The sequence below is a fragment of the Nematostella vectensis genome, chromosome 9 (assembly GCF_932526225.1).
Source record: "Nematostella vectensis chromosome 9, jaNemVect1.1, whole genome shotgun sequence".
Taxonomy (NCBI): domain Eukaryota; kingdom Metazoa; phylum Cnidaria; class Anthozoa; order Actiniaria; family Edwardsiidae; genus Nematostella; species Nematostella vectensis.
Window position 1 is genome coordinate 10,412,351 of NC_064042.1, and position 13,348 is coordinate 10,425,698.

Here is a 13,348-nt window from a genome sequence, read left to right on the forward strand (position 1 = left end):
CACTAGCGAGTTACGATAAGAAATGACTCACCTTTTGGTGGCCGGATTGTAGAAGCAATGTATGATCGCAGACTACTTGTTCATATACACTCTTTTTTATAAGAACGTCCAGCCTGAGACTTCACCAAATTTTAAGAACATGCTAAGAACATACCGAGGCTCAGATAGCAGAAAACGTTTTCTTTTCTAGTCCTGATGCGTTCTAAAATGCAGAATCAAGTTGTGCGTAAAGTAACAACCTTATTATTTTGCTAATTGATCATTAGGGTAATTCTTTTCCTAACAATTCATTGGGTATTATATATTCTTATATACACTAAAATTTAAGAACATTGTCAAGAACAAATAAGAACGGCCCAGCCTCAACTGAAAATTAGACGTTCTTATAAAAAAAGAGTGTAACTCTTTTTTGAATGACACATGACTGCGTACCCTCGCCCTCCAAGGGAATCCTGGTCACGCGTCTGACAATGCGAGTAAGTCGTAGCAATAACAACACTTAAAAAGCGTTGTGTACACACGTGTGGGTGCTTATCCTCTGTCGTATTCGTCTGATGTGTAGATGAAGCGGAAGGAGATTTCCTGTTATCTCCCGAAGGGCTCACTTAACGCTTTTATCATGTATTAGTACCTCGCTGCCGCTATGCTTCGAGCTATGCCCTTCGCTATTAGGAATCTAACAAGGGCAATTTCGTGCGCTGAAGTTTTCTCCGACACGATAAGGCCTCTGACAACACGACAAACATCATCAATAACAGTGGACACTAAATTGAATTTCTGAAATTCTTCTTTTAAGAATTCTTTTGTACAAAACTTGATTTACAAATAAACGCCTCGGGATCTAAAACACGTGACTCTGAACATGTTTCGGTGTTAATTTGAAGGATAGAGAAAATTCGCATCCACTATCATATCAACAATTCCGCAACTTGAAAACTATACGTTTTAAGGGCTAATTTGTATCAGTAGATACTCAAGTACTATGCATGTTGGCAAAATATTAGTGAATCGCAGTCGTAAAACCACGGGGCAACAGTTGACCTGTGTGAATTTTATGTAACAGCGAATTTGTATGTCTCTAGGCGAGATAAAGAGACGCAACTTAAAAGTCAATTAAACAGCCAATTGCGTTATTACCTCTGGTCGGAAAAGGTGGGAGAATTACTGCTTTTAGCCAAAAGATAAGTACGCCGGGGAAAGGGGGGAAGGGGGGGGGGGGGGGGGGAGGACAATGTGACGCTACGCCAATACTCCCCCCGATAGGAACAAAGTAATCCATACTATTTTACGGTTGAATCTAGATAAGTTTAAGGGTGGAGTTTTAACCAACCCCCCTTCCCCAAAAACAAACAAACAAAAAACAAACAGCGAACCTAATACAAATACACTTTTCAAACCATCCCATTTGAGGCCCAAAAAAGGAGTTAATATTATATAAATATGCACTATTCACTAAATTAGGTTTTGCCTAGTTATCTTGAGCTCTCGGGGAGCAGCAAAGTATCTATGACAAACGTTCTCAAACTTCCGACACATCCCGACCGACTAAATTCATGACTGGTAAAAAAATTCCCCCCATAACATTAAAACAAATAAAATAAAATAAAATAGGGCATGTCAAAATCTCCGTCAGATAAAAAATGGCTGTACCTTAAAATTACCACAAAAAGCTCACAGATAAAGCCAGAGAGTTTATTATTGGAAATAGTCCACTCTTAACTATCAGTTCAGTTGGAGGTCGTTTTTAATGACGGAGGTAATATTATTTCACTACATCGGATAAAAAAGATTCAAATAAAACTCTTTATGATGAGACAGAAATCAGCGGTCAAACGCCTGTTTCGCGCGCACCTAGAATTTTGCGTAAAAGTAATAAGTAGTTTTCAGTACGTGTGCGCAAGTATTTTGAAGAAGAGCGCAACGCAAGTATCTAAAACGACTGCGCAAATTTACATTTTTGATTGACACACCAAGTTAGGTCACCATTGCGCATGTACAAGAATTTTAGCGGGTCGTGTTATTAGAATAATGTGAAAAGAGAACTGTGGGTAGTAAATGACTACTTATTAGGACCTGCGTTCTCATTTCCGGTTCATGCTGTCATGCTTCGTACAAGGATGAAGACTGTGCACGCTGTACCGATGCGAAAAGGTGACACTAACCGCTGATGAAAATGTATGGAGGGATGGAGTCAAATATGGTATAGATGACGTGTACACATTACATGGGGCGTAGAGCCAAATATGGTATACATGACGTGCACACCATACATGGGGCGTAGAGCCAAATATGGTATAGACGACGTGTACACAATAGGGCGTAGATTTGACATATAGGATCTACTTACTTACATATGTACACATATACTTAAGTTAGGTTTACTTAAGTTAAAATGCGGCAAGGATTCTTGCGCGCGGCGAACTGATGGTACCGAACTTCGCGAGAAATCACTCTTTTCGTTCGATGACGGCAAATTTGGAGAAACAGGAACACAACCACCTCAGCAGAGAAGTTGAAGGTTGTCGCATGCGAGAACGACCAACAACTAGGTCTTTGAACGGTATATAACCAAAACATTTCTGCCTCGGTAAAACGCCTTATTTTCTTCCAGAACCTGACCAGCGGTAACACCTTCACTTGGCATGCGTTCTAATGCCGTCTTGGGTTCATGTACCACCGGCTTGTGGCTGACTACGTGACACACGAGCGTGACGCGTCACGCATCGATGACGTCACGTGTGACGTCACACAGCTGTTATAGCGTCCGCACGTCTATTACACATAGCTGAAAAAAAGCGCGAGACAGGGTAAGAATTGGAAAGATTATCAGATATTGTAGTATTCATATCTTATAAAAATCAAACCATATAAACCACTAAGCTATCCTATCGGCATTCTCCAAAAATCTGCAAATCTGCCAAAACTTACTGTATTATTAGAAAAGCAAGCAGCTAGTTTATCTCCTCGCGGACTCCACTGAACCTCGAATATCCCCCCGCTTCCTTGGAAGGAATGAACTAAGTTGCCAGTCTGGAAAGAGAAAAAATGATTTAAAATACCAATCATGTAGACACATAACAAGTTATTCCATCTTCTCAAAGTTTGTCCCTAGCAAAGTAACTACCAATTTTTCCCCTGATTCTGGTCCCGTTATACTACTGTCTACTGTACCTTTAGGGGATCGATTCTATATCAAAATATTTTATATCAAGATATTTTTTTAAAAATGAACAGGAAATAAATATCCGTCTGCATCAAGAGTTTTTAAAGTTGTATTGGCAAAATGAAGGACCAAAAGAGATATGAATGAGAACAAGAAGGCAGTAAGAAAGATGACGGTTTCTTTTAATGAAGTAATTGAAGTCGTTTGAGTGACATTTAAAAAATAAAGTGTTTCGGAGGTTGAACAATTTTACTCGAGGTGTTTCGAGGGGAAAAAGATTTTGTTTCTCTGGCCCTCTTTTAGCTCTTATGTTCATACCCATGTACCTGCCGCACCTCTATTCCCCCCTGCCCTCTGAACCAGCTTTTACCTGGGTAGACCAGATGTGTACTCGCTTATCAAACGAGCCAGATGCCAGGTATCTGCCGTCAGGGCTGAAGGATATGGTGTACACAGGCTCATGATGTTTACTGAGGACCTGCAGACAGCCGCCTCGCTCAACGTCCCACAATCGGACAGTCGTATCGTAAGATGCACTGGAAGCACACAAGATGTTGTTAGCTCCCAGAGGCAACTGTTGATAGGGAGGGGGTAGGGGTCCTGAATTCCATTCTCATTCATGGTCATCTTGGACCATTTTGGTCCGTTTGTGAAGGTTAACCCCGATACACACTTTTGGCCTAATCTCCCCCCTCCCCAGCAAGTAGTTTTGAGTAAAAATAGATAGAAAGTAAGGGTTGAGTTGCATGACTCTGATGTTTCCCATGGGTTATGGTTTTAGATGAGATATTGATCTATTTGTTTCTACAATGACAGAATTTCACTATGGCATCAAATGTGCTTGTGTACTCTAAACAAAAACTCTTCTTGACCAATCAGAGCATGCGTTATACTAGGGGTGTTGTATAAAAAATAGCCCTGACACAATCTGCTTAGAAGGGAAGTCATAAAAAAAGGAGAATTCGTTCACTTAACATTCTTCTGTCAAAGTTCTGTCAAAGCACAAGAACCTGGAGTATTATCCATTTCATTGTATCCATATACTCTCAAGGCACTCCACATAGAGTCAATGAATTATTCGTGTAAGTAAAGTGTAATGAAGTTCAGATATAAAATTTGGAAATTCAGCGCCAAACCACAGGCTTACCATCCTCCCGTTGTTATCATTACGTCCTGTGAATAACTACATAATAAAGTTGGAATGAAATCTCATAAAGTTGTCTTTGATGTCAATCAATCGTAAAACCCCCCTTTCGCTTGAAATCCATAAGATTTCGTTTTTTTTTACAATTTATTGACATCAAAGACAACTTTATGAGATTTCTTTCTACCTTTATTTTGTAATTATATTTAAGCATGGGAAAAAATTCTGATGATAACAACGGGAGGATGGTAAGCCTGTGGTCAAACTCGTGTACATGGGACACAGAACATGGTTTGTAGCTCATACTGTAAGTGATTGGTTGAGGCTTCAAGAGTGTGCAAGTAAGCAAACTTTTAGCCCTTTAAATGGCAAATCCATCTCAAGACTTACCTAGCTAGTAAGAGAGGGGCCGATGGGTTGGCTGAGCCAGGCCCAGTTGGGCTCCAAGTAATAGTGTATATCTCTTTTTTATGGCCTTGTAAGTCATGAACACACATATCTTCCTTTAAACTCCAAACCTGCAAGAGAAGTCTAAATCAACACAAAAAGATATACATATACTGTATAATAAGAAAAGTTAGTGAGTCCGAGTACTTTTTAAATGTTTAGTGAAACCTTAATGTAATGATAGTCAAAATAAAGTCTTGGGGGTGATGATAAATATTTTTTGTCTCAGTAATGCAGACAGCAAATTATACTAGGCACTGCCGGCACAGTACAGAGGAACCTTGATGTACCAGTAATAGGGATAAATACAAAGAGAATTTAAAGGCCTCACATAAAAAATGCGCTCTGTCTGATAGATTTCTACCCTATGTTTTGCCACTGTTGGAACCAGAAATGGTCCTGATACAAAAATTATTGCTACATCAGGGCTTCTGAAATTTCGCGGAAAAAAACTCAAAATTACGCGAGATTCTTTGATAAATTAAGCGGAAAATCAATCATTACGCGCTAAATAACGCTGGATTTTGCAATACATTTTTCTTTAAAAATCAAAATTTTGCAGGATTCTTTACTGAATTATGCGCTAAATTACACGGGATATCAACTGTTACGCCCAAACTACATTTTGTACCGAAGGAAAGCACGAAATAACTTGAAAAGGTTAATTTTTTGCGCGAAGATATATTAGACGAGTTATCATTGGCTCCTAGCCACCAGTCAATTAAAAAAGGTATTTTATTATTAGTCCTAGGCCTTCGCAGTTTAGCAAAGAACACACTGTTTTCGAAATTCAGTTCGAAGTTTTGCTCTCTTACGAAGAATATACCTCTTTTTTTTACGAGAAATAGAGGTAAGAACCCTAAAAGAACACATCAGCTGTGCACTTAAATGTTTTGTCTTTCAAAATTTAGCCAAATTACGCTGGATTACACGAAAATTTGTGGATTACGCAGAGAAAGCCAAATTACGTGCTTCCGCACAAGCGCGTAATTCCAGAAGCCCTGCTATATCAAGTGATTATAGTTTTATCAATAACTTATTTGGAAGTTTACTCAAAGATAGGCAAACTGACCTTTGCAGACATGTCATCTGAGCAGGATGCCAGAAGTGTGCCCGACGGATCCCATCTTATTGCATTCACTTCACTCTACACACAACAACAGACAGCGATGTGTTAAGTAATCTAGTTAGACATTATATGTCCTTTCAGGACGCTGTACAAATGTATGATACCTCAACAAATTAATTTTTGTTAGTGAAAGCTACTTTGAGGAATATTTGGCTGGATTGGCTATAAGTCTCAAAATTATTCCCCCTGTCTCTTTGTGTTGAGTTAAATGCCTGATCTTAGTTGAGTGAATTGCAAGGAAATTGTGCATGCAAGCCCCATCCAAATATTTCTCAAGCCCAGAAGCCAAATTGTTGAAATTTAACCCTTTTTAGCAATTTATAAGACCCAGAATTTCACAATTCTATACCAGCATGAATTTGCACAAAATAACATGTCATCAGTAACAACCCAAATAAATTGATCAAAGTATAATCTTTGCTAGAAGTTCTAATTGTCATCTGAAATTTGTTAAAAGTAATACTTTACCAAACTTTTCCCTAGATTTTAGACCTTTTTAAGGCCTTAAAACCATGATACACCACTGATACAATTAAATGGTGACAACTCATACTTAAAGTCATATAGAAAGAGAACATGTTCAAGTGAAAGAGATTAAACAAGAGACTATAAAACAGCAACAAAAAGGCAGTAAGGCAGTGCAAAATGCTGTCATTGCTCAGAATGCCTCATAATATTCTTGAACATATTTTGTGAAGCAACCCCTAAAATACAACCTAAAAATGATGGTCACTCTACCATTTACAGTATATATTGCAATGCATGGTCAAACGGTTTCAAGAGTTGAAACTCTCAATTGTTCTCATCTCTTTTAGATCAAAGCTTAGCCAACTACACTAACCATATGCCCCCTAAATGATTTAATAGGCTTGTCTAGCCCCAGTCTGCACACATGGATCAGCTTGTTGGTAGAGCATGAAGCAAAACTGTTGTTGTTCTGCCAGTCTACATCTAACGTGGGAGCTACAAACAAAGAGGGAAAATTATGCAATAGTTTATTATCAATCTACTTGCAGTCTCAGGAAGATTCCTACGACTGAATAGCTAAAGAGAATTATGTTTGTTACTAATAATACTTTGACTTGAAATTGGGTGAGCAGTTTAATAGGCCCTTTCTCTCAAAAAAATACTAATGTCTCTTGAAGCATACAAGCCACTAATTAATTCTTACATGCAACTGCAAAGGGAGATCTGAAAGTCATGAGCCTGGCTTGTTTGCATAGGGTTTTATAGCCTAGAAAACTATGTGTCACACATGCCTAATTGACAAGAAGACCTAGATCTAGATGTCTAGAAGATACCTTGATGAAATGCAAACTGCTGCTTCACATCCCATGTGTTGGCATCCCATATAATACAAGCCTGAGAATAGAGAATATCCAGTGACTTACAACACAAGCAGTCTGTAGAGCATCCCCCAGGGCAAAAATGTACAGAGCTCTATTCTAGCACATACATCACAACCAAAGGTACTGAAAACTCAAAAGTTGTCTGGCTGTATGGGACAACTTCCATCAACTTATCCAGTTTGCTTAAAGATGACTCTTTAAATATGTATCTCTTTAAATTGTTACTCATCACGGGTTGTGTAAAAATGGGTCTGGGGGAGCTAGATGATTGTTCCTCTTAATTTCATTTTTGTTAATTAAATATAGATGACTGCATCATAACAAAAAAACTTGAATAACTTTAAAATAAAGATTGGAAGGGTAATCTTCCACTGAGTTGTTTTGCAGCAAATTGACACTGAAGAAGCATTAGAGGATTTCAATCAACAACTCAAGTTGGATACTTCAGGATGATATTTGATTGACAACTCAGTTACTCGATTGAATAAGCCAATTAAAACAGATGCTTCAGCGGCGTAGCCAGGATTTTTAACAGGGGGGGAGGGGGGCAAAAGGCCATTTCAAGGCATTGTCTCCTGTATTTCATATAATGTCTCATACATTTACGGTATTTTTGGTTGCTAGAAGCAGCTACGCCCCTGTGCATTGTGTGACTGTCTTGTGCGGGAGCATAAAATGGAAGCATGATTGGTTCTCTTTAAAGCACCTTGGCGTCCAGTTGCAAGAAACTCTTCTGGGGCCATGAATCATATATTACCTTGTCTACCCCGGCTCCTAAAAGATGGTTTCCCTTCTTATTCCATTTCACAGAAAATAATGGTCCCTTGTGTTCTCTTAGGGTAGTCACCAATTGACCTGTAAAGAAGAAATAGGATGTAAGAACATAAAGAAACAAATATACTGTACAAAATTACACAGAAGTGTACAATTAAGACACATAAAATAAGACTACATGTATCTCAACCTAACCCAGCCAAATATGTTTTGTTTATTCACTGTTCAAAATTATATTTGCTCATGTAGACATACTGTACTCACACACAAGATACAATTTGAAGTCAAATGAATCTAAATCAAATAACCTGAGCATCCTGATAACCTGCACAACAGTATCTAGATAACACCTAGAGATTGTCACTCAAATAACTCCAATTTCTCATTATTCACCCTACTTGAGTTCTCCCAGGTATAAAATGATCACAAGTCTGCTCAATCAAATCTATCAAGACTATTTCCATTCCAGAGTCTTCTATAATACCTTCTGGGTCCCATATCCTTGCGCAGCCATCATAACATCCAGTAGCTAAATAAGTACCTTCACTCTGTAAAAACAAGTGCATAGTCATGAGGCTACCTCTTCCAACAGGGTTTTTTAGCTCATACCAGGGTGTGCACAGGCTACCATCAATGGGAAATAACATTTTTCAACTACAGACACTTTGGGAAAACATTTATGGGCCCAGCACTTATCGAAATTTTAGAAGAAGAAAAAAAAAAAAAGATAAGGACCTCCAGTGCAAATCCAAGCCTAAGTTTTAGCCATGTAATATAGTCCACCCTACCCCATTTGTCTCCCCTATCTGATACATTCAGCAAGTCTTGTGTTATGGACATCTCGATTGCCTTTTTCTGTTGGTAAGATTTTCCAAGAGAGAAGAGTGGGGCAGTCTCTATAATAGTGTCTGGAAGTTTCAGGCATCCTAGATCTCTTCAAAATCAGAAGGGCATTCTGCAGCGCTATATTATGTAGTCGAAGGCCAGTAGTCTAAAACAAAACCTGGTTATAAACACAGAGATACTCACATTCCATTCTAAAGAGGTTACATCATAAGAGTTGTTTTTGTGATTCTCTTGGTCTTTGATATTATGGGCTAGTACCACAGGTACCCCGAGTCCAGAATCTGTCATTGGCCAGAGCCGTGCCGTGCCATCCCCAGATCTATCACACAACAATTGGGACAATTAACAAACAACACAACAGGATCAAAAATACATTAGATAGTACCTGCACCTTGACTGCCTTAGAGTTGGCTATTGCCCAAAACTATTGATTCAACAGAGGCGTAAAACCAAACAATTTAACCTTTAGTTGATCACTCTAGCTAACATCATAAAAGATCTTGACTAGGTAATAATAAAATTCCTGTGTTAAAAGAGGATTATCACTAACATATGACACTATTTCAATGTAAGTTGCACCTGCAAATCAGTGTATTGTAGCCCGCAGTGGTTCATGGGTAACATATAAATGGCTAAATCCTGGTCTCTGAACACCATGTGAACGTTCAGAGGTACATGAACAAGAATGCTAAAGCTTTCTAAACCTGTGTTTGTTTGTTTTTTACCATGTCTATTTATTTATTTGATATCCATGAAGCACTGACGATTACAACACATATGTAGATTCTCTGAGTGCAACCTAATTTGAAATACAGTAGAAGCCTTTAGAAGCATTATCTTTACTCACCCTGATGCAAGGATATCTTGTGTGGGGTTCCAAGAGCACACAAAAACCTGACAAAATACACGACAAATAAAAAAGGGCATTAAATGAGGGAGTCGACACCGATAAAATTACCATGCTGGCCGGTATAAGCGCTATAAAAGCATTATTATCATTACAACTGTAATCAGCCTCTCATTCCTTATAGCCAGCTGGTATAAAAGCTGTAATACTTGTCTTCTTTAAAATTCTTATCCAATGTTTGCCTCTTTTTTAAACAAAGGCTTGGCTTTCCTTGGTCAGGCACAGGGAATGCTCAAAAGTAGTTTCTACTTTTGAGCATTCCCTGTGCCTGACCAAGGGAACCCCAGCATTTGGTGAGTTGGAGCCGTGCTCTGTTGTGTCAACCTTACCGCTATTTCAATATGTGTAATAGTGGTAGAAGCCTTATAAATAAATAAATAAATAAATAAATAAATAAATAAATAAATAAATAAATAAATAAATAAATAAATAAATAAATAAATAAATAAATAAATAAATAAATAAATAAATAAATAAATAAATAAATAAATAAATAAATAAATAAATAAATAAATAAATAAATAAATATATTTCAGTCATATCAGGATTGCTTTTCTGTCCACAATAACTGTAATAGCAGAGTTGACTGTACAAAGGAAATACATTATGTAAGGACTGGAAACGCTGTCTGGTACAAGATAAGTATACATTACTAATATACTGAAAGAGACTGGTATACTGGTTCTAACTGTTCTTACAATACCTCTGATTGATGGCCTTTCAAAACCAAAGCCTTTTGGTTGGCAATATCATTGACTGAGCCATCAATCTGTAGACTATCAGCATTTGAAACTGAGTTATTATGCATGTAGATCTCATTTGATCCATTGTCGTTCTTGTAGGGTGTTTCTGGTTTGATTCCTTTATTGCTGAGAAGGGTGTGCCTAGTACTTATGATATCCGGTAGTGCAGCGTCTATCAGCGATAACTGGTCCAGCTCACCATCGTCCAAAAGTCCACCATCCTGGAATACATAAATAACATATAAAGTGCTGGCCAAACAAAATGCAAATTTGTGATGCAAGTTGACACTTTCAAGTTCCTGCACACACTGCTGATGGCATGACCATTAGTGCACTGCTCACAACACTACAGTAGCTCGTGCAAGCAAACTAGCAAATAGGGAGATCTTTTTTACTCCATGATACCACCAAAATTTGAGAAAGTTTGGAGATGAAAAAGTTCCTGATTTACTTGCAAGGACTTGCATTTACTTGGGTGGCCAAACAGATGCAAGTTGGTGGCTAAACAAAACAGAAGTAGCAAAACTTGCGACAACTTATGCCGACTTATACGTTCCATTTGGCAAAGGCTTTAAGGCTGCAAATGCTATTACATAAGTTGTTTTGTGACAACAATTTTACATTATACCTCTATACCAGCTTGCTTATATTTTTAGAGATTCTAAGGATGTAGAATAGGACTGAAATTTTGAAAAAAATCATAATCCATAGCACCTGGTGTTAAATATTGTTAGAACATACATTTTATCTATCTATCATAACCCTTGATGTGTGATCTCAATTTTGTTCATTTTAATTTGCAAATTTATGGTCACAGCCTGTACAGCAACAAAAAAAACAAAAAACATTTAAACTGTCAGAAATGGAAACAGGATGACTTGATGCATTTAGCCTTCAAAACTATTGCCTTAAAAATTAAAAAAAAAACTGACGCATAAAATCTACAGATAAAAACCAATATAACCCCCCCCCCCCCCCGACATACCTCAGTGACAGTTGCTTCTGCTTCAACGTATTGCACTCCCTTTTGGAGAATTGTTACTAGGGCACCAGGGGGGATAAAATCTACAGATAAAAACCAATATAACCCCTACCCCCCCCCCCCCCCCGACATACCTCAGTGACAGTTGCTTCTGCTTCAACGTATTGCACTCCCTTTTGGAGAATTGTTACTAGGGCACCAGGGGGCATAAAATCTACAGATAAAAACCAATATAACCCCCCCCCCCCACCCCCCCCCGACATACCTCAGTGACAGTTGCTTCTGCTTCAATGTATTGCACTCCCTTTTGGAGAATTGTTACTAGGGCACCAGGGGGCATAAAATCTACAGATAAAAACCAATATAACCCCCCCACCCCCCCCCCCCCCCCCCCGACATACCTCAGTAACAGTTGCTTCTGCTTCAACGTATTGCACTCCCTTTTGGAGAATTGTTACTAGGGCACCAGGGGGGACGACTGAACCATTTATACTAGACTGGTCTATGTGGCTTTCAACTCCAAAGGTGAAGGCAGAGTGTTGAAATCCTGAAATGGCACAAAATGATTGCTTAAAAATAAAACATTAATTACTTACATTTAAAAAAAAAAATGGTAAATAAATCAATCTTGCTATTATCAACATGCTTGGGACAGTAATATAGAGTATGTAATAGTATGAGTCAGTAAATAAAGATGATTTTCAATCATTTCTTTGTATTGATTTTCAATCATTTCTTTGTATTTTCATTGCTTTACTACTGTAACTGTAATTGTCTGTAATAATAGGGTATCAGTATTGAGAGAGTTAACTGTACACTTCTGATTGCAACTATGTTTGGCTACTGTCACTACAGATATTTAATTTGTTTAATGCTGCTGTACTAAAATTGTCTGTCTTACTTATTTTAAAATTTTCATACACAAGATAACAAAAACAAATAGACTTCACTATATATTTTAGGCAAAAAAAGAGTAGTCAATCACAAAGAATTAAAAGAGGTTTATTTCTGAAGATAAGCATTTTTTAAATCAAAGTTATAACTTAGCTTAACTTATATGACATGAAAAAAGATCATTTTTAAGCAAATAAGATGTAAACAAAATGTGATCATAATATGATAACCTATAAAAAATATAAACGGCAAAGATATTGCACCAATGCCAATGATTTTGAGGTTCTACTCTCAAAGGTTTTCATAGGCTATTATAAAAGTAGGTAAGTCACGTATTCCATTTGTTTGACAACGAAGATTAAAGAGAGCAAAGAACCGTTATCAAGAAAACTGATCTGCAGGAAATTTAAATAACGGTGTAAAGAACTAGACGATAATGTAGTATAATCACTTTTTAAAAGAAGGAAGGTGTTAAGGATTTGTCCAGATCTTATAAGAAGCAAATAATACACAAGTTCAACACATCCATTCTACAATGCACCAAAAAAAGATTTTGAAAAATCATACAGAGTTTAAATATGTTTACCTGATTCTTGTAGGTATCTATACACAAGAAAATTCACTTCATCGCTGCTCATAGACATGATAAATATCTCATAATATATATATTAACAGTTGAGGTCGATCTCAACAATTTTTTACTCTAAAGTTTCAAACCACGCGGAGATTTGAAATCCGAAAAAGCGAAACAGGCAAAGCAAAAACTCACTGTTTCCCTAAAAAAGTCCACATAAATATAAATTCTACCACTCTATGGTGTCTTGCTGCAATTTTAGAGGACATTTATCAACAAATACAGTTGTTTTTCAACTGCATTCAGACTATGAGACGTAAGTGAATGAGGGACTCTATCCACTTCACACGGCCGCCATGTTTACTGAGCGCCAAAGGTCACGTGGTACATCGTGAC

At 37.6% G+C, this 13,348-nt stretch overlaps 1 protein-coding gene across 3 annotated transcripts; it reads right to left on the reverse strand.

Moving 5' to 3' along the window:
- Positions 1-1,678: 1,678 nt before the first annotated feature.
- Positions 1,679-13,330, reverse strand: LOC5512683 (F-box-like/WD repeat-containing protein TBL1XR1). 3 transcript variants are annotated; one of them, XM_001632945.3, is made up of 14 exons: positions 12,965-13,330; positions 11,886-12,031; positions 10,463-10,723; positions 9,700-9,746; positions 9,036-9,171; positions 8,491-8,554; positions 7,990-8,087; positions 7,185-7,245; positions 6,725-6,846; positions 5,827-5,901; positions 4,698-4,825; positions 3,534-3,699; positions 2,929-3,030; positions 1,679-2,785 (listed from the first exon to the last, which is right to left on the reverse strand). In XM_001632945.3, the coding sequence occupies exons 1-14, from the start codon at positions 13,020-13,022 to the stop codon at positions 2,756-2,758; spliced, it is 1,494 nt and encodes a 497-aa protein (XP_001632995.2). In that variant the 5' UTR covers positions 13,023-13,330; the 3' UTR covers positions 1,679-2,755. The 3 variants fall into 3 exon arrangements, with proteins under 3 accessions (XP_001632995.2, XP_032237995.2, XP_032237996.2); XM_032382104.2 differs by lacking the exons at positions 11,886-12,031; positions 12,965-13,330 and adding an exon at positions 11,750-11,839; XM_032382105.2 differs by lacking the exons at positions 11,886-12,031; positions 12,965-13,330 and adding an exon at positions 11,619-11,713.
- Positions 13,331-13,348: the final 18 nt, after the last annotated feature.

What these genes read in the sequence shown, in the direction of transcription:
- LOC5512683 (XM_001632945.3), bottom strand. Translation starts at nt 13,022, where the DNA reads ATGTCTATGAGCAGCGATGAAGTGAATTTTCTTGTGTATAGATACCTA. An exon ending in TAGGAGCCGGGGTAGACAAG is followed by an intron (nt 7,246 to 7,989) that starts GTAATATATGAT and finishes CTCTATTCTCAG; the next exon opens with GCTTGTATTATATGGGATGC. An exon ending in GCAGTTTGCATTTCATCAAG is followed by an intron (nt 6,847 to 7,184) that starts GTATCTTCTAGA and finishes CTTTGTTTGTAG; the next exon opens with CTCCCACGTTAGATGTAGAC.